The 21,234-nt window shown below is 38.0% G+C and overlaps 2 protein-coding genes across 8 annotated transcripts in view; both read left to right on the top strand.

The window, feature by feature from the left end:
• The first annotated feature begins 663 nt into the window (after positions 1-663).
• si:ch211-245h14.1 (uncharacterized protein LOC563420 homolog) lies at positions 664-4,693 on the top strand. Of its 4 annotated transcripts, XM_042390683.1 has the most exons (11): positions 688-711; positions 803-877; positions 1,036-1,103; positions 1,235-1,356; positions 1,582-1,642; positions 1,770-1,919; positions 2,139-2,228; positions 2,357-2,383; positions 3,032-3,073; positions 3,258-3,470; positions 3,777-4,693. In XM_042390683.1, the coding sequence occupies exons 3-11, from the start codon at positions 1,043-1,045 to the stop codon at positions 4,097-4,099; spliced, it is 1,089 nt and encodes a 362-aa protein (XP_042246617.1). In that variant the 5' UTR covers positions 688-711; positions 803-877; positions 1,036-1,042; the 3' UTR covers positions 4,100-4,693. The 4 variants fall into 4 exon arrangements, with proteins under 4 accessions (XP_042246618.1, XP_042246617.1, XP_042246616.1 ...); XM_042390684.1 differs by lacking the exon at positions 803-877 and having other exon boundaries at positions 664-711; XM_042390682.1 differs by lacking the exon at positions 688-711 and having other exon boundaries at positions 720-877.
• A 429-nt stretch (positions 4,694-5,122) lies between these two features.
• Positions 5,123-21,234, top strand: part of LOC121882573 (A-kinase anchor protein 7-like) — a 43,614-nt gene continuing 27,502 nt past the window's right edge. The window contains exons 1-10 of one of the 4 annotated variants that reach the window (XM_042390921.1): positions 5,123-5,758; positions 5,879-6,146; positions 7,252-7,401; positions 7,740-7,894; positions 9,093-9,229; positions 11,205-11,365; positions 14,015-14,124; positions 15,306-15,352; positions 15,878-15,978; positions 19,796-20,197. In XM_042390921.1, coding sequence (XP_042246855.1) covers positions 5,588-5,758; positions 5,879-6,146; positions 7,252-7,401; positions 7,740-7,894; positions 9,093-9,229; positions 11,205-11,365; positions 14,015-14,124; positions 15,306-15,352; positions 15,878-15,978; positions 19,796-19,857 — 1,362 coding nt within the window. In that variant the 5' untranslated portion in view covers positions 5,123-5,587 and the 3' untranslated portion in view covers positions 19,858-20,197. Of the gene's footprint in view, positions 5,759-5,878; positions 6,147-7,251; positions 7,402-7,739; positions 7,895-9,092; positions 9,230-11,204; positions 11,366-14,014; positions 14,125-15,305; positions 15,353-15,877; positions 15,979-19,795; positions 20,198-21,234 lie in introns of those variants that run through there. The other 3 variants (XM_042390919.1, XM_042390920.1, XM_042390918.1) reach the window with 3 other exon arrangements.

The following is a 21,234-nucleotide window of genomic DNA, read 5'->3' as shown; positions in this document are numbered from 1 at the left end:
ATGATGCAGTCTGCCCTTTATCTGGGATAAATCAAATTGGACACAGATGATAAGCATCACATACTGCAACTCACTGTGAATCATTTGGATGTTGATCTAACGTTTATGGAACCAACACATGTAACATATGCTGATAAATATATTGTATACGTTACGATCAAAATTGCTATCCAACTTGTCGAGTCATTTGACATCCTTAGTTGAGCTCAGAGCTAATTACCATGACAACAGATGGCTTTAAAGGTTCCTCATACAAACTCTGCACTGGGGAAGACTGGTTTCCAGTACCATTTACACCTTAATACTGAAATCAACTGCAACACAGCTTAAAGTTAGAGACACTTGTTCCTCTGAGGAACTTTAAATCTTATTGTCATCCTGACTGTGTATATGTAACCTGTTGTCAGGTCTGTCTTGCAAAAAAAAGATTTGATCTCAATGCGATTTCCTGAATAAATAGAAATTATTAATAATTAAATACTTAACAATATATATCAATAGCTTTTTTTCTTTTAGCATATAGGAATTACTGTAGTTTATTCAAATTATGGTAAATATATTAAATGAAAAACTGTGAATGTCAGTATCATTATAAATGGTTTATTGGGGGCGTAACGCCGTTACGCCGTGACGTTACGCCGCGACGTCACGGCGTAACGTCACGGCGTAATGCCCTTTTTTTAAAGTTTCACTTTCTATTATCTTCAAACGGTGAGTGGTTTTACATTTGCGAACGTATAACCTAGCTGTAAAGTTTAAAATACGATCTGAAACAGTCGTATTTTCCCTGTTTAATTAACAGCTGAGTCAATAAATGTACCTGCTGTGACGGCTGATAATCGTCAATAATCTATCAAGTGATTCGATCAGTTTAAAGGTCTGTCTTTCTCCTTCCTCTCGCCGCCTTCTTCTTTCAGGCCCAGCTTGTTTACACAACAGAGAACAATCATGCTTAGTACTGTGTGTAAAAAAGAAATGTAGAAATTCATGCGATCCTATCTGCCTTTTTCTGTTTTTATGTGTGTTTTTCTTCAGGTCAATCATGTCAGTTTTATTGAAGGAAATAAAACGCATCAGGCCAGAAGCAGCCCCAGTATTGGAGAGTAAGTGTGATTGACGCACATTATACACAAAACATGAACACCCCTTCCGTTGGATCATTATACAAGCACAGTTACGAGGGGTCTTTTCTGGACACAAACCAACACAACACACACCTGTGCTGTACTTGCAGGGGCAGGTTATCACACTGACTCAGAGATCCAGTCACTGACCAGAGAAGACCTGCATGAGCTGTTTCCTGGATGTCAGAAACTCAAACTGAGAAAGACCGTCTTTGAAATAATACACAAACAGGTGAGTAACAGAAGCTGGCGTGTAAATCTCATTAGAGTGAGATTTAGATTGAGAGACCTAGAATGCATCAAGAAATAATGACATGAAAAGAGTCAGAACTGTATGTGTTTGCTCATTGTTGTTTGTGTGCTTGATAAACATGAAAAAACAGTAGAAAAATAAAGTTACTATGAATTATATGATGTAAAAATAAAGTGAGGTGATTCCATAAATGTTTTGTTTCAGAAGCGAACTGATGTCCTCCTAAAAGAACTGAAAGATTTCATCCCTCATGACTCTTTGAGAGGTACGTACAGCCTAATAGCAGTCACTTTCACTTTCTTATTGATCGCTTTCTTATTTTTTTTGCAGATGTGTAATTGTACTTTATTCAGTTGTCCAAATTCACACTCAACCTGATTTTCTCTCTCCAGCTGCTCTAAATAGTAATGGGGTCCTGGTTGATTACCTCCCTATCCTGAAGGAGATGAAGACCCAACTGGAAAATGTCCAGAACTTCCTAGAAGCTCATATTGGTCTACTGGAGGAATTCACCAAAAATCAAAACCAGAAACCAGACAATGGTTAAAATGATTAATTATTAAAATCATTTATAATTATTAACATGAGCAAATGGCTACTCGATCAGACAATTTTAGAGTTAGTAGTACTCAATCTTATTGATCAAAGCTTATTTGAAGCTTATGTATTTAGGAATATCCTACATATAGATCTGGTTTTCAAAAGGGTGATTTATTTAAGATTTGGGATCAATAAGTGCATTATTCTATCTTATGTGACAGGCTCTTTGAGAGATATAAGTACCTCAGGTAGCAGTGGTCCTATGGTGCTCTATGGTTGCCAAACTACGGGCCCTCCACCAGGAGCCCAAGGTAAGTCTTGCACTCTTTAAATCTCACTTTAAGAATGTATTATTACTCAAATTCCAGGTCTCATTTGCAGTTTTTATTATATACTATAGGGCACCAGTAATTGCATCATGTCATTTTATGTTTTGCAGGCACAGATACTTCACAAGGAGCACAAGGTAAATCTATTTTTCTTTCTTATAATGAAATATGAAATTTGCTCATGTATCACTGTGAAATTAGTTGTTAATGGTTCCAACAGCAGCCCCATCAATATGCTTCATTTAGTGGCTGAATTTGCTCTCATAATATGTAGTGAGAAGTACCCAGTTTTACTGAAATACCTTCCATCCTGTAAAGTGAAACATAGATAAAGAGATCACAGTATCATTTGGAGTATTGTATTTAAATAGAAATGATTCTGTCTCTGACTATTGAAACGGTAAACGGTAGAACATACTATTAATGGTAGAGATGCACTGATACTGATATTGAATATTGGTCCGATACTGACTCAGATAGCTGGATCGGGTATCAGATACCATTATTTTAATAAATAACAATTCAGTGAATTTGTATCTATGTATTTTATTTGTCACATTTTGTTTTACAAAGTTAGGCAATCATTGTTTAAGTCAAGTCTGCTGTTGCCTTACACGTAAAAGAAAGATCCCAGTTCTTCCACACAGTGAGGCATACAGCTTATTATTGGATGAGTACTCGGTATCAGCCGATACCCAAAGCCCAGGTATCGGTATCTGTATCAGGACTTAAAAAAACAGATTGGTGCATCCCTAATTAACAGTAAATGCCGTCTTTCTCATTAGGAGAGTGCTTTACCTCGATTTCTCCACAGGACTATCAGGAAGGTGAGTGTATGATTATTAGACAGTCAGCAGTGCTCTTTTTTCTTTTTAAAACATTATTTAAAAAGCTATATTATTATTTTCTCAATTTATAGGAACTGCATAGCTTTTTTGAGATTCATTTTACTCAACTGTCAGGCACTCTGAATTCTTGTCAGTGTATAACTCTGTGTCATTTGCACAACAGATTTTCCTTCTGTAGCCAAAGTGATGTACCAGAAGATCGTCAGTGGGAAAAACTTTGATGCTGACGCACAGTTGCTGGCCAAAGTGAAGGCTCAAGTTCCATATGGGGTTCAGCTTATTGAGAGCGATCAGGACAGCGAGATCATAATTGTCTTCTGTACAATCAGTTCACGAGTTGGAACAGATGTGGAGGCAGCCATGTCTAAGGTTAAAGGTAAGGGAACATTTTTTTGAAGTGGAGATTGCTTGTACTTATTTTCATTTTGTGTGCTTACAAGATTTTATCCGACTTTTAAAATCAGTTTTATCAACATGTTAATGTATCAGCAAAGGAGAATCTAATGGTATTTAAAATATAACAATGCATACATCTTTTGATTATCTTTTGTGGTCTCAACAGCAGGGTCAGAGAATTTCACTCCAGTCTGAATCTTACAATTTGAAGTTAAAACATTTCCATCATTGAGCATCTTCTTCTGAACTCTCTCTCATACTTCTTCTTCTCTTTTGGTGTCCATAGATAATAAACCTGTCATCCTGGTGTTGATGCACCACTCACATGAGGCCAAGAACACATCTCCTAGAATATTGACTGAATATCCTCAACTTGTGTTGAAGGTCAGCGTTTTCTTCCATGATACTGTGCATGGATTACTGAAGTGTCATCAGAACGATAACGCTGCCTCTATGATACAAAACAAATTACTTGAGTACAGCATTCAGGGAAGGAAGGACACCCGTGGAAATGCTCTGGGTGGTGGTGGTCGTGACAGTGGTGCGACTGCTCCAGCAACTGATGGTGGTGGCAGTTCTATATTCAGTTTTTTAACTGGCAGAAAGTAGAATTGGCAGTGTTGGTGGTTATGGTGTTATCATTACAGTTATCACAAGTAAAATAATATGTAATGGGTTGTATAAACAGCAAGAATTTAAATATATATATATATGTACAGCAACAAAATTGATTGATTTATAGGTACGGCAAGTGAACTTCATGTACAGCACATTTCACATTTGCTTAACAGATAGTTCTCTGCATGTTTACTGATGTTGAATTTGTAATGTTAACTTCATGTATTTTATGTGTGGCTTTTTACATGTAACCAGTCAGCACTTTGTATAAAACTGTGTAAGAATATCAGTCAGCTTTTATTCTTTTTAGTTTAAATTTCTATATAATAAGATTTGAATATACCGTAAGTGATTGAAGAGTTCAAAGGCTACAAAGCTTTGTGTATTGATCAGTAAATAAATATGGATGACTAATACATGACTTTCAGGTTGGCGAATAGCATATATATATTTTTTGTTGCTCTGAAGCATTTATGAGCATTTTTGCTTTAGCCACTTAGATTTTAAGTTATTGTCTCGGAATGTGTATAAGATTTGATGACTAATAAAAGGGATACTTTCAATAAACTTAATGTGTGAGTGTAATCACAGTGTCTGTGCTTATTTAGTCTTTCATATAATTTTTTAACTGAATTGCATCACATATCGTATATGACCGAAAGACATGAACCTTGCTCATGTATCTACATAAGAATGGGGTTGATCAAAATTCACTTTGATTCTATCATGAATCACTCAGAAATGAGCTGTATTTTAGCACACCAGTCTTTAATATCTAGTACTTCAAGGGCCGACAATTCCTACACAACTTGGGTCTAAATATACACAGTAGTCTTTTGACATACAATAAATGTTAAAAGTATGTAAATAATCCATTATAGCGGGGGACTCCAACATATTTATTACAATAGCATATTTAATACATTAACATATAAAAGTTTTCAATATATAAAGTCAAGTGCCATGTACTTTTAATCTGAAAAAAAGAGAGCCTTTGCGCTGAAAACCCAGACCGGAAGTGCGATATTGTTTACAAACAGACGCTACTTCCGGTCGGGCGATAATCCAAAGAAGAGCGTGAAAATAAGTGTTATTTTCCGCTATTTCTTTGACTTTTTTACTGAATAAGAATACCACAAATGAGCTTTCTCCTCCAACAGACAATGACAAGTTATCAAAATGTATATTTCCTCTAGTTTAGCGAATTAGCAGTCAGTTTGCTAATAGTTAGCTAACTTAGCTAAACAGATGTTCGGCAGCATGGCTGATTGATTCATTTCAACAGGTGTTATTAGCGACAAGGTAGCAAAGTCTACAGGTTTAACATAACTGTAACTGTTCTTAATGTAGTTGTAGGCTATTATTTTCTTGCTATATGAGCTATAGTTAGCTGTAGTGCCCATTCGAGTAACATTAGCCAGCTTTTAACGTCAACTGTACGTTAGCAAAACTCTGTCACACTTGTGTTACTTGTGTGTCATGCTCCTCGGTCGCGTCCTGCTGAACCTCAGATCGACGTGTTCAAGAAGTATTTGTTTCCAGAAGATTTTTGCCGGTTATGAACGATCAAATTGGCTGCATCAAATTCATTTTAGTTACTATCATAACGTCAACGCGTTTAATCCATTTGCACACCGCATCAGTCTGAAGGTAATAACTGAAATGTCTTGAAATGAAAACAAGAAACCCGTATGCCATCCTCACTGCAATTTACAAAAATATAATATAATGATGGTTGTGTCCTGGTTGTACAATTTCTCTCGTGTGTAGGCTACAGCACAGCCCTGTCTGCATCAAGTAACCGTGAGTGACATGCAGCCTGCCAGTATCTCCTATGACAAAGAGACCACTGCTGTTGCAACAGATGATGACGATGATGATGACGAGGGTGGTGGTGGTAATGAGGATGTGGTTGGACAGGAGAGGGGTGTAGAAGTGGAGGAGTTGAAGAGGGTAATGATGACCCCAGACCAGGTGGATGCAGTCAGCATGGAGGTCCAGCCAGAGGTGCAAGACCCTGGATCCTCCACGCTGTCAGGTGAGTTGGACTGACTGCCTGAGATAATAACTGGGTTTGTTGAAAATGTCATAAAGTACTCGCTGAACACGACTGATTGGGTACACTCGGAAAAAAAAAAACAGTTGACACAGAAACACTCTGTGCTGGATGGATAGAGACACGATTTAAAATGTTCACATGAATTGGCACATGCCAAACAAAACTTCAGGTGTTCCAACATCACAATGAACAGTAGAGGATGATGAACGTACCTTTAACGTGGCTTGGCATGATGGAAAATCAAATGAAAACAGAATTGTACTCTCTTTGCCAATACTTACATGCTGGCTAAAGACGACTTTAATAATGTATTCATGCACCTTAACAGATAGTGGTTTAAAATGTGTTGCTTTACCTAATTCAAAATTAAAGTGTAACCTTGCATTACTCAAAGAACAGTTTCTACAGTATCTGATATTAAAGATTTTCCCTCATTTGCCACGAGAAGTGGAGGATTTGTATAAAATCCTCTACCATGGTATATGTAAATGTATATCAGAATATTTATTTGTATTATAATATAGTACATTTTCTGGAAAACCATTTGAAACTATTAATGAATAAACAAGCAAACATGAATGTTTTTTTTTTCTTATGCAGCATATTAAATATCTGAAAAAAGTTACTTTCATCATAGTGATGAAAAAATAATTAAAAGTCCAATATGACCATAAAGCAGTCCCGTTCATTGATGTCAACATTCCCCACAATGGTGTAATACACTCACAGATATTAAAGTCCAACCATTTTCTGAAAGCATCGTGTGGCGTGTCTTTCTCTAAATTCAATTAAATTCAGACTTAATTAAGGACACAGCTCATAGGGGGTTCATAGAATACTGCACTAAATATACAGCACACTGTGTTTGTAGTCATCTACCTATTTGGTGAACATGACATTCAGTATAATATGGGATTGTCCTCTGAGCTGTACAGAAGAAGTTTTACTGTGGTACTGAATAATGTCCATCTGCTGTGCATTTACCGCCACATGTGTAAGTGCTCTCCTTTTGTGAGTTTTTGTATTCATGTTCATGTGTGTCGGTTGTATCATGATTTAAAGTCTTATGTTCAAACTTCCACAGGATCAAGTGAGAAAAAGACAAAGAGGAAGACGAGGAAGGAGAAGAGGAAGCTGATGAAGAAAAACCTCAAGTCAGCTGAAACTTCGGACGTTTTAATGTCAGAGCTTCCGTTTGCTCTAACCAGCCCCACTGCATGGAAGGAGCTAGGATGTATGTTCATTCTTACTACTCTTCTTTCATCAATTACAAGTTGTTGTTTTTTTTAACCAGTAGGGAGCTAAAGTCTTGAAGTTCTGATTTACTGACTGACAAAGTTGTGCCTCAACCTAGTGGCTGACAGACTGGCCAGCCGCCTGTAATATTTACTGTCATATGCTCAAGGAGTGTGCAGTAAATTTATCTCTCTGACTTACAGTTAACCAGCTTGAGGCTGAAAGTGCATTTTCAGAGAGACAGGGACAGTAATTTGAAGTATCAGGGTCAATTCAGTGAATCTCTCTTAGGTGGATTTGTCATTAATTTATTGTATGTTTGCCCTTTCTCTCTAGTCCCCAGCCAAGAATCAACCCAGAAGAAGAGAAAGAGGAAGAGAGGAGACAGTGGAGGGCCAGCGGACAGTGAGGAAGATGCAGAAAAGAAGAAAAAAAAGAAGAAGAGCCAGCGACCCAACTACTTTGTCTCCATTCCTATCACTAACACGCAGGTAAGGAATCATTGTTCTGTTCACTAATAGTGTACTTATAGGCTCATGCTGTTTTTTTTTCTTTTCTTTTGCACATTTTACCACATTTACTACAAATTGCAGATACTTTTATTGCTTACCATTTGCTAAAACAAACCACCGATTTTTAGATTTTTTTTTGAAATTGTCAAACTGACATTTTGTCACCTCCCAAATTGCAACATTCTTGTCATAAGTTGCTACCAAGTTCACAATCACATTTATTTTCATGACATTCATGTGAGGTCATTATTTGATATTCCAACAACATAGCTTGTGAATGCAGCGATCTTTGGCAGTAATCCCCGATGTCTCAAAATGTCACAGTAACATCAGTCATACTTTATTACCTTGCAATGATGCTATTTTGAAAAAAAAAGACACATAGCTGACTATACGTTCACATTGTTCTACTGTAAATGAGTGTAAACCAATGGCTGCGAAGAAAGTTGGCAATATATGTCTGTGGATAATATTTGGCTGCAAAGAAAATTGACTATTTGTAGTAAACTGGCTAAGCTATACAGAAATACTGGTATGATATTTAAATAAAAGGTGGGACCACTTCTGATAATTTCTTTTAATATGAAGAGAATACTTATTCTTTTGTGATGTTAATAAAATAAATCCTTGTTTTTTTATATTGCCACCACTTTCTGTTGTGTATGACCCAAAAACTGATGGATGTAGACCTTGTTGTCTCCTCTTGAGTTTAAAATAACAGAGAAGATGAGAGCACGCATTGGGACTTGAATATATTCTCTCCTGACTGTTGATGAGTCCAGTGTTTGACAGTTGGTCACAGTCAGTGAAGCACAATCTTCACTGGGAAAAAGTCTCCTAAGGAAAAAAAAGTTCAAGATTCAATTACCAGACAGCTGATGACACTGAAATCTTACAGCTTATTGACCAAAAAGCTCCTCTGAATGGGAATTGATTTACCACGGTCATCATCTATTGACGCTTTATCTGTTGAACTGCAGAAGCTGCCCCGATTGTCTCCTCCTTTTGATGTTTTCCCCTCCACCTCCTTTCCTCTTCTCATCCATATTGAGTTAGTTCTTGCAAGGAGAGGTGAAGGATGAGAGGGAACCAGCAGTTACCGCATGTGGACAGCTTCTCCCCTTGTTGTAATAACTCACTGCTGCTGATGATTGAAAGCAAATGTGTCCAATGACAGATCAGCTCAGCTGTGATTGAGGTCCAAGAGGCGGTGCTTCAGCAGGAACCCCAATTGGCCAAAGCCATGATCCCTGTTCCAACTCTCCACATCACGCTATTTGTCACTCATCTCGCCAATCAGGAGCAAGTTGACCTGTGAGTGGAAGCACATGCCCACATACGCACAAACATACAAACAAACGCAGCCTGTATACAGTGTATTGATGCACATGTCAGTCCACTATTGGTTCTGTAATATTCATAGACAGCCTGAAATGTTCAACAATAACTCTTTTAATCAATTAAACACAAGCTACAGTAGAAATTCACCACATTTAAATTAATAACACAAAAGGTAAAAATCACTGCAGTCAGAGATTGTGTCTTCAACATTTTTGGGACAAAGTGGTGAAATTTTAAGTATTACAAGGTGTGATACTATGGATTAATGCCAAACAATAGGCCTTTTTCCACAGAAGACATTTTGACTTGTCATAGTATGAAAAGCACATTAACGATGACTCTGTTATGCACAATAACTGGACCCTGAAACTGGCTCACCTAAATGGAATGCAGACATCAGTAATTTTATGATTTAAACAGGTGCTTTTCATGCTATCACAAGTCAAAATGTCTAAAAATCACAAGCTAGGTCACAATATCATACTGTCACAATACTTTGTCCATCATAGCAGTAGCATTACAGCACAGGTCATTATGTGACAAGAGGAAAATGTATCCTGTATTTGGCCAAATTCTGCTTTTTTTTTTTTTTTTTTTTTTTTTTCTTTAAAAAGCAGTATTTGTGAAAAACTGAAAACTCATTGAGGACAGACAGCTGACAAGAAACAAGCCGAGATGAAAAAGCGTGTACCAAATTTCATAGAATTTGAGCCACGAAACACACAACGACAACATGAATACGTTTCATTATTAATTGTCAAACAGCCCGTTACCTGGTTGAGCTGCCGGGAAGCAGAAAAGTTCAAATGTTCAAACAGAATGTATCGCGCTGTTTCTAGTACATCAATAAAATTGGTTGCAAAAGACCATATTACAATATAAATTTAATGTAATATTGATTTTATCCCTCAAAGTAAAGTCATCCATTATGTGGACGCAGATGTATATTGATCAACACTCAGACCTGTACTGTACATTATTTTTCTCCAGTGTCTGCTGTGTAATCTGTGATTTAGGATAAAATAGAATAAAATCTCTCCTTTCTCCTGACTTTTCAATTTTACGTATCACTCTCCCAGAATATAACACAGATGCTACATCTATAATACTGCACTTAAATCAAACGAAGCTCCACTCAAGTTTGTTTACGTCACAATAACATTTTTCTCATGTCACCCCCTTCATTCTCATTGTCATGCTTCGTATTATTGCAACATCAGCAGTTAGATAGCTAATCAAAGTCTTGTTGCTTGTGTTTGTTGCAGTAGTGAATACACACTAAAGTTAGAGCTTGGAGACAGGGATGCTGTGTTTTGCAGTGACTAATTACCAGCTTCTGTCTTATCTCTTCCTCTCAGCGCTTCCAGGAAGACTGGGAGATGGGTCTATAAATTTTTTAGGTTTAGATTCCAATAATAAGCCTTAGAAACACAGTTGTTGTTTTTTCAGGGAGGCTGGATTTTTATAGAGAGTGCTTATTATATCCCCTAATAATCAGAATAAGAATGAAAATACCTGATTTCGACAGGTCGATCAGAATAAACTTGCTCATTCTGAGATAAATCTCGTTGTTTAAACCTTTTGCAGTCTGTCAAATACTTCCAATCGATATTATTTTAGGTAAACTGTAAGAAATATGAAAAACATTGGGTGCTATAATGTAGTGCAAAAAAATCACATTTCAAAATTTGAAGTTATCACTCCAACATTTCATCAGAAAGTGGTAGAAATGACCAGGGCTTTCAGATTTCATTGACTTAACCCAATAAGACATACAGCTCTGGAATGTGCAGAGCCATTTCATGTGATGATACTAATGCTTAATCTACACCCAAGTAGAAGATTGTGTCATAGTAATCACTCGATTCTGTCGTTATGTAACACGAGAGAGAGGATTAAGTTGTGAATTGGCGTATTTGTGCATATTCATGTGTATATTTCCTTTTAGGGCGGCGACCGTGCTCTCCCAGGTCGAGCCGTCATTGGCTGAGCTGCTGGGTGGGCGGGATCTGGTGCTGCCCTTCTCAGGGATCAGTCATTTCAGGAAGGAGGTGGTGTTTGTTGGGCTGGCCCCTGGACAACACAGACACACACTGGACAGCCTGGCAGGTCAGTAACAGCATTTAACTTTCCACACTCCTTGTCATCTTTTTTTTTCCCCCCTCTTATGTCCTCCTTTTGTCCATCTGTCACTGTATAGATTGACTTACAGATTGTTTTTATGACGTTACTAGAGGATAAATGACATTACAGGATGTTAATGTGATACCTGTCTATCTGTGTCCATGTGGAGGGAGGTCTGAACTTGGGGGGGGGGGTCAGCTGAGGAGACTTGCATCTGGTTGGAGGATTTGCTGCCTTTCTTAAGGTCACTTTAACAGGGTGGAAGCTTGCTGTCGTGGGGGCTTTGCCGGAGGAGGTCACAGATTAGACAGCTTTAGGCGATCGCACGGTATATTGCAGGGGTTGTTATTGGTAAGCTAGCTCTCACACTCTCACATTTAAAGTTCATAGGTGGTCTAATCAGGACTTTTGTCCCTGGAGTGATCCAAGGAGCAGGTTAAAACAGAGCAATTTTAGAAAAAAAACACGGTGGTGGTGGTGAAATTTGGCTAAACTAGGCTGGTTAATTGAAAATAAAACACAGTAAGTATGTTAAGTGTGCAAATGTATGTAAGCTGCAGCTGTTGAATAGTCAACCACCTGCAGTGATCTGGCATTCAGTGCAACCACATCCTATTTCTTCATCCAGCCTAAGTGGATTTGGTTAAATAATATGGTATTTGTGTTCTTTTCATTCTCTTTCTTTCATTTCTGTTCTCTTCACCACAGCAGGAGCGTTTATGCATCTGTGTATTTAGATGAGTGCGTGTGATATGTCTGTATTTGTTTTCTTAGATTTTTGTTCCTTTGCGTCTGTGTTCATGTGTATGCAGAAGCATTTGCGTGCATGTTTTTTTTTTTGTGTTGTGCCTTTGGCAGCAACATTAAGCCAACATTTCTAAGAGGATTCCAGCTCCATTGCTCTTGCAACACGCACACAGAGTAAATGAGCTCACATTCACTTAATGAAGTCCATTTTCATTCTAAAATATCAGCTAAATCTGAAATACGCAGCAACGGTTTTGTGCTCACACACAGGACACAACAGGAAATGTTTAATATGTAATTCACTCCAGTTGAAATGGATTGAGGTGTTTTTTGTTTTGTTTCTAGCTCTAATATATATTAAATTGTCTGAACATACAATATAGGAAGCATCATGTTTTAGATTCAGCTCAGCAAAATGCTATATTTGGCAAATTAGTGATGATCAAGCTCAAACATTCCCCAGAAAGATTGATTTCTATTGATAGAGACAGTTTTGTTCAAGTTCTTATTTAACCTCGACAGTGATCTCTGACAGTAGTTAGACTTTAAAATGGCAAAAATGTAAAAATATCAAACCAATCAAATCAAACAGCAGGATTTCTGAGCACCTTTCTGAGCTGTTAATGAGAGGCAACCAATCAAACTGTCAAACACCCTGGAAGGTCAGAGTGTGTTAGTTGGGTTCTTGTTATGTCCATGAAATAAATAAAACACTCTTGTACATATATGATTCAAACTAGCTGTTAGTTGTCATAACAAAACAACATCATAACAGAGGCCTTAAAGGGAGAAATGTTTCATACCTCTGCATAAAGACAACACTGGGAGCCTTCATTATGCTGTTATCTATGCCTAGATAATGACATTTTTAATTAAAGTGATAGTGCCCGCTAAAGTATCTCTTAAATATGTTTAGATGGCTTTCTATGACAAATGTATCCTATGTAAGTAAATAAATAAATAAATAAATAAAAATGAGGGGCCTCCAAAAATGAATTATTGATGATTCACATATGCACAACCATAGTTAACTTCAATATCATTGCTTCACTTTATGTAAATGTGTCGTTCTTTTAATGTATTACCTTACTTTATACAACAAATGCCAGTGTTATCATTTATTTAAGTCTTTTATTCATCTGGAGTGTGTGTTTTTTGACAGGAAATGTTTTGAAAATAAGGAACAATAATAGCTTTGAGTGTAAAAGTTCATTATTTTATATTAGTTCCACAACCAAAATGCTTCACCTTGTATGTAGATGTAGATTTGAGCTCCTGTAAGGCCTCGGATGGAACTGCTGTCGTTGCAGGAAGCGGACCATTTTCACAAGTTTTTATTTTTACAAAGAGCATTCAGAAGAATCGTACCGAGTCTTATTGTCCATATTGTTGTTATTGTTAGAAGAGCAAAATAGGAAATAACAGGAAGTCAGACTCTCCTATCCTCTTGTCTGCTCTCTCCACCGCTGTTATTGATTATATACTAACCTTTCTCTCCCCGATGAGCTCCTCCTCTAAAAATACCGCTGTGGTTTCCCTCTAAACCTCATCAGTTCGTGTGTGTGTGTGTGTGTGTGTGTGTCTGCCCTTGCAGGTTGCCTATGTGTTTATGCCCTTGTATCTGAGTGGTCAAATGATTCATGGGCTAAAAAGCTTTTTTTATTTCCATCCCCTGACACACATTCTCAGCCACAGCCATCTGCGTCTGCACTATTTATGTCCTTTGTTATGCTTTTTACAGAAATCTGTGAAGGAAAGTTGAGATGATTCAGCGGGAAGAAATTTATAGAGTACTTTTGTTTTGCTTGACAGTTTACAGTTAGCTCTGTGGTTGAGTCATGTGTTAACACTAAAATTAGACTAAAACTTTATGTGTGTGTGTTGCAGAGTTGTTGCGCAGCCGTTTTGTGGAGCAGGGTCTTCTGCAAGGAGACCATCGTGGGTTCGAACCCCACCTCACCATCATGAAGCTGTCCAGAGCAAAACTAAGATCTCAGGTGTGCAGATATACATGTATTACACACACACACACACATTTTCAAAAATGTACCATATGTATTGTGTATACTTATTATTTGTCCAATATATTTCTTACTGACAGTATTTAACTGATTTAATGAATGTGATGGATTCAAAAAAAGTTCTAGTAGTATATTTGAATTAGCAACAGAATTAAAGTATTGCATTTTTAAGAACTTTTTATTAATTTAACATAAGTAAGTCAGGAAATCCCATTAAGCTCTTAAATTTGTACTAAAACAGAAGCTGTTGACTGTCAAGGTGCTGCAGAGAGCTCTAACGCTCCAGTACAAAAGAAACAGTGTGTGTTTGCACTTCTACACTGGGAAGTATATTAGAAATCAGAAGCATCACCCAGCTTGCACTGTACTTACATACATATGTGTCCAAACAGCTCAGTGGTTTTCACACTGTAGTGACCGTTTATATATTCAGTGATTCCTGTCGTTACATCAGGCTGCACTGACACAACATTTCAGTTTTATCGGACAGAGTCAGAACAGTTTCACTTTCACACCAATTACTGTATGTCAAAGGTATCAAATTATTATCCTTTGCCAAGACATTTTTTTTATGCAAATCTTTCATTAGCCAGCTTTTACAGAACTACCAAACAGCTGCAGCGGTGTTCTTCGGTTTCCAGCTGTCCTTTTCATTCTCCTCATTTTCCTTTCAGTGGCTGCTAAATGTGTCATCCCAATAGTGAGATGCCAAATTATTTCACCAGCCAAAACTACTAGCAGGAATAACATACCAACACCACTACTGCTGTGATATTTTAAAAGACATTTAGATGAGATGGCCATTATATGGTGAGGGATTGGGGGGGGAGAAATGTATAAGGGAAAGAGATGAGGAGAAAGGAGACTGGTAGAGGGAGGGAATGGCTGTGAATCGGATAAAGAAAGAAGAGTGCAGACGAGGGGGAAGGAGAGAAAGATAAGCACAGACGAGCAGTGGTCAGAAGGAGAGACAGGAAGGACAGCATCTTGTTTTCCTTTGACACCTGATGACATCTTATCCTGCCTGGCGCCTGCCGGACGGCACTCTTGTCCTTCTCCGGTCTGTGTGTGTTTATATTTCTGTTTGCTTGTGTCAGGAATGAATGAAAAGTGTATTAAACTCGATATAAACAGTATTTGGCCTTTGTTTCTCTCAGGGTATAAAGCGTGTGGACCCGGCCCTTTACTCCAGCTATACAAACAGGTAGGTGCTCAGTTTTTCCATATAGAAAAAGATCAGTACTCTATAATTAGTGTAGTACAGCGCTGTATAATATCCTTTCTCCACGCTTCATTCGTAATTAAACTGTAGATGTAATCAAAGCTTCAGGCCAGTAAGTAGGAAGATGTAAAGAACCACATCTGATTATAATTAATTTCCCTCTGATAGCAAATGCAGTTCTAACTCTTGGCAAAGATCTGACTCACCTCTGCCTTCAAATAGTTCAATAAAACAATCTCATCAATTGTTTGAATGTGTACAGTAACGCTACGTTTTGTGATGGCTCTATTTTTGTAGTTTTTAGAGTGAAAATGTGCGCATGGGTCAATTACACAATGCAGCAAAAAGTGGCTAATTTAAACGCTTCTAGCTGTCAAGTGACTAACTGTATGATGACGGACATCTGTCATCACTTGCTGCTAGAGGCACCATCACTCTCCTCTCTGACACTCCCTCACTGTCTCTTTTTTTTTTTTTTTTTTCTTTCTTTCTCACTGAAATACTTAGGTTTTTCGGAGACCAAAAGGTGGAGCGAGTGGATCTTTGTTCCATGCTGAAAAAGAAGCAACAAGACGGATATTACCACACAGAGACTTCACTACAGCTCGGTTAGTACGCACACACAAACAGAGACATACTTTGTGTGTGTGCGCTATGTATCTGGCTGTCAAGTGCAACATTGAACCACCTGAGGGGGCTGTTTGCTCACACACAGGAGAGTTAGTTTCTCCAGCTAGTTGCTGTCCATAGATGTAGCAGTTGGGCAACATTTGCTGGCAGCAGGTTATTTTTACGGGATAATAAATTGGTACATTTTTTATTTATTTACTTTATTTTTCATCTCTCGGGCACTCAGAGGTAGAGTGGGTTGTCCACTAATCAGAAGATCGGTGGTTCGACCCCCTGCTCCTCCAGTCCGCATGTCGAAGTGTCCTTGGGCAAGATACTGAACCCCAAATTGCTCCTGGAAGCTGTGCGTGAATGTGAATGAACATCAGAAACTCTTCCTGATGAGCAGGTTGGCACCTTGCATGGCAGCCTCTGCCACCAGTGTATGAATGTGTATGAATGGGTGAACGTTGGCATGAAGTGTAAAGCGCTTTGAGTGGTCGGAAGACTAGAGAGGCGCTATATGAATGTGCATTTCCAGTCCGTTTACCGTCAATTTGCCCTTTATCTCAGCCAATTAATCTGGGTGAGAGTTATTTGCTGTTGTGCTGGTGGTGAGACTTAGGGGTCCTTTTTTTTTTTTTTTACAATTTTATCTAAAACAATTAAACTTCCTGTGCTTAGCAGAATCTAAAAGAGAGCCAAACCGGCCTGATCAAACACCATGGGGATGCTGAAGAGCTCCTTTCTATTTCCATTACAGCCCAGTTTAGACATTATCACCCTGCCAGCTCTTTCAAAACTCGGCACCGTAGTGAAACAGCAACTGAATGAATGCAGTGCTGATGGGCCTCGAGACGTTGCAGTATGTGGTTAAAAGGTTTAGCAGTTGAGGTGCAGAGATGCAGCGGGACAAGAATCTCCTGATGTGTAGAAGTGGAGGATGGAGGAAATAGCTCACTTCTTTTTAATATTTGATGAAGAGCATGTACATATATATTCAGTCTCTATTCTGAAACGCATAAAATGTGATCAGATCAGTATGTTGCAGCATCCATTGTGCTGTCTTCTTATCGTACTTGTAAATGGCTTTTTTTCATTGTAGTTTATGTTACTGTGTAGCTCCACATGAACTTGAGATGGTGCTGTTGACCACAGCGGGACTTGGGATGCAGCCAGACGAGCAGCATCTTTTGGGCTTCTAGTGTCTAGAAAACGCTGGGAGCTTATAACAAACAGCCAACGGAGGATTTATCTCTACAAGAAAACAGGAGGATCATTTTCTGAATATAACGGTTTTGCGCGTCCACAGATAAAACAACTTGTCAGAATCAATTGTCACACAGCTTTTCATGCGGTGTGGCTTTAGCAGAAACAACGGAGCGCACAGGGATTTTAAACGCAACAAGTGTCGAGGCTTTGCGACCGTTGTGAGCCAAGATCGATTGGCAGCCATAATGGCAAATGCAGTGCTGCCTCCTGTTTCCTAATGACAGATGTCTGAAAGAGATTTAAAAATCAATGTTTGTAATATAATTTAATCATTGAAACAGCTTGGTTTTAAGAGGCACGCAGAGGAAAAAGACCTAAGTAGAGTTCTGGAGGTAAGAGGGATGTGTTGCTGATTTCACAGGGTGTTTAGATAAAACTCGACCCATTTAGATTGGAGGCAGAAGTTGCGGCTTTTGCAGGGTCTGCTTTTGCAGGAGGTTTTCAAAAACACATTTGAAAACAGGAACTGTATGGTCCATATCAAATGAAGTGTAAAATCCTCGCTTTGAACTAATAGCTAGTGTGGCCTGTGGTCACATTCAAAACTCTGGTGATCAACAACCCTGTATGTCAACAGAAAAACCAAAACAGTCATTTATTTTTTTCATGTGTATACATTTTAGGTAAAAAAAAAAAAAAAAATTTTTAAAACAGCTGTGTCAAAGGAAAATGTGAATCCTAATGCAATGAAAACACTGTGTGATCTGCAGTGATGTGCTGTTATATGAATGGTTTAAAAGTTTTATTCACAAAAACTGATGTATGCAAATTTGTCTCTCAGGCTCATCAGTAGCCAAATATACATGAATAGTTAGTTAGTATGTCATGCACATACAAGTGCCCAGCCCACACAGACACCAAAATACAGTTGCAGTGGTGAAACATTTGTCAAACATAGACAAGAACAAAACTACTGACATTACATTGCAACGAAAGAACTTTGTCCTCTGTACAAATAAATTCAGCTACGAAAAGGTTCCCTTCCTGAAACACAGCTCACGTTTCTTATAATCATCATCAAATTCATCATAAATTAAGGACATTTTACTAAATGTAGTAGCCCTTAAATCATCATGTAATGAGCAATAAAACATAAAATGGACTTCGTCTTCAGTCTCACCTAAATCACATAGCAAACAAAATCTTTTCTCTTCAGGGAGAGCAGTAAACCTGCCTGTTTCTACAGATAATGGTTACGTACCTGAACGTAACCCTGAACACAGAGATCATTGGGTAAATTCTGCTTCACATGAGGCTCCACACTGTAGTTGTTTTTCATCAGATAATATGTTCTCAATTCAGGTTTGTATCAACAGACCATCTTTCTGCGTACATCAGAAACTCAAGCATACAAAATGAGGATATTACCTCACTAATGATCGGTGTTACCATGGAGCCAGCAGTTTACATCCAAGTAGAAGCACATGGAAACACACACATATGAATATATACAGTGTTACGGATAGACAGGGACTCCCCGAGTCCCACTGTGAAGTAGCTACACTAATTGCTCTGTGTGCTGGTGTCAGTGTGTGTGTGTGTGTGTGTGTGTGTGTGTGTTGTGGGCTGTCAGCGTGAGTGAAACTAGGCTGTCACAATGTTTTGTGGATCACTGGGCTGTCTGTGAGAGACAAAGAGCGACAGTGTGTGTGTGTGGGAGTGAGAGACAGAGCAAAGGGATGTTTACCTCACACTTCTCATCATCAAAAAGCCTGTGTTTTTTTGTCAAGTGTTTTTCCACAACAATACACATTTTAAAATGCGTCAAAGGTAAAGCTGAACACTTTCTCTGATATTATAGCGCAACATCTACACCAGAGCGTTGCAGTGTGGAAGGTTATAATGCTTGCTGTCTGTGAGTGAGAGTTAAGAGTCTGTCACCCTCAAGCTTAGAGCTTATATAATATTACAAGCAGTAAAAGAAGACTATGTAAATCTAAAAGAAGGAATAACATCTAAATATAGGGGCAATAAAAACACACCCTTGCTCAAATCAATACACTCTGGTATAACCAGTAGTTTTTAGTGGCTAATATTTGCAGCTTTAGATGAACTTTAGCTAAATATACCTGTGTAACTGATCTGCTTTTATTGTGCTACTACATTTTAACATGTTCCAGATAAACATTTAACGGTGTTATCACAAAATTAAAGAAGTAAACACACTGTGATCCCCTTTGACCTGCTGTAAGACAGGTTATGTAATGTTGTTGGTTTTAAAGCAACTGAATCAAATTAATCTTAGGAAATGAAGTGAAATTCAATCTGCCATTATCCTGTTAATGCCTCTTGCAGCCACTATTCAGTTACATAGTCTCAATGTAGATAAACTTCTCTTTTAGCCTTGAAGTCCAGCTGAAATCGCATTTCGTCATCTTTTTTTTAAAATCAAAAATAACATCAATGTGTTTTTTGAATGTAATGTCAAAAGTTTTTTTCTTATTAAAACGAAAAAAAAAAAACAAAAACAGGTCTTTAGTGAAATGTCAGTAATGCACCTTTTCATCCCAGCATCTTGTGGTGTGTGTCTGTGTTGATTGACAGCAGCTGGCAGACTGAGCTGCAGCAGGGGATCTAGAGGCAAAGTAAACAATCTTGTGCTGTAGCTCGCACGCCATGGGCAGACAGCGTGTCGTTAGCAGTGGCATTAAAGAGTAAAGATCATACCAGCATCTAAAAGGACCAAAGTGACATTTTCAGGTAAAACATGCTGTTTAATATGCAAGCCTATCTAGCCTGCAAACTTACTTTAGCAGGCACTTTTCCCCAAAGAGTGTTAGTTCAGTGGCTCGTTCAACAAGCTACAGTGCAGGACAAGATGTGTGTTCATGTTTCTAAGTTAGATGAGAAGGAAACTTCAGCAGGATACTAATGTGGGTTGTTCAGAGTCTGCAAACATTGTTAAAGATGAGGTAATTTGATTGGCTGTATGGAGACAAGTTATCTATCCCCATATAAGGAGGACTAAGTGTATTCTAACAGATTAAGGTAAAGACGAGGACGCAACTATGAAACTATAAAATATAAAAAATAATACTGAATTTCTTCATTTCTGAACACAATGATTCTCAAAATCACCATCAAGACACACTACAAGAAATAAGTTTTGAAAAACAGGTAATTTCAATGAGAAGTTTAGATATTCTTCATGGGATTTTTCTTCGAGCCAGCACTTAGTATCTTTTAGAGGAGTGGCAGTTTAAGGCACACGGCCACCTGTGTTGAACTAAGACCTAAACATGTTTCATCAGTTAAACGAACTAGTATTTACAACACAAAAAAGACAGCATGACAAGAAACTTGTAGTGCCAGATGTTCTGCACAAGTCGCCTGCTATAGATGTGGATAAGTCGGGTGACAGTAACTGATCATTATTAAAGGAAAATTCTGCTTTATTCGAACCTAAAGGCATGTACTTCCTGTGTTTACTTTCGTTCAGACTCACAAACAAACTTCATGTAGAAATGATGTTTATTTCTAAAGCAGTAGGAGGCTGACAGAGGTTTCCCTGATAACCGTCACTATACACAAGGCCTCATTTGACCCAATCTGAACCTCTGGATTCTCAATAACGGAGCTGCAGAGAGAAAAGTTAGCAGGACATATAGAGTCACAACTGCCACTTTTATGGGAAACGACTGAGTATACCAAGAAACTAGCATAGATTCTTTCCAAAGCATATAGTTGTTCTTAGATCGATGAATGCTTTTTTCCCTATTTTTCCATAAAGCATTTAAACGCACCAATAAGAAAGAACTTTTAAAAGAGTCTCTTCTTTCAGGGACTCATGCAGCGATAGTAAAACTTTGACAAAAATGAGAGAAAAATTTTTGTATGGTGAAGAAAACGTCAAGTCAATTTTTTTTGCAGTGTGCCAGCATGAATGGAAAAAAGCAGCAGTGAAGGTAGGAAATTTATCAATCTAAAAACATATGGTTTAACTATGGCCGGCATCTGTACTACAGCTGTAAATCTCTATTATA

The sequence above is a fragment of the Thunnus maccoyii genome, chromosome 17 (genome assembly GCF_910596095.1).
Source record: "Thunnus maccoyii chromosome 17, fThuMac1.1, whole genome shotgun sequence".
Classification (NCBI taxonomy): Eukaryota; Metazoa; Chordata; class Actinopteri; order Scombriformes; family Scombridae; genus Thunnus; species Thunnus maccoyii.
This window is presented reverse-complemented; position numbering and strand designations above follow the sequence as displayed.

What these genes read in the sequence shown, in the direction of transcription:
- si:ch211-245h14.1 (XM_042390684.1), top strand. Translation starts at nt 1,043, where the DNA reads ATGTCAGTTTTATTGAAGGAAATAAAACGCATCAGGCCAGAAGCAGCC. An exon ending in AGCAGCCCCAGTATTGGAGA is followed by an intron (nt 1,104 to 1,234) that starts GTAAGTGTGATT and finishes CTGTACTTGCAG; the next exon opens with GGGCAGGTTATCACACTGAC. An exon ending in TCCACAGGACTATCAGGAAG is followed by an intron (nt 3,074 to 3,257) that starts GTGAGTGTATGA and finishes TTTGCACAACAG; the next exon opens with ATTTTCCTTCTGTAGCCAAA.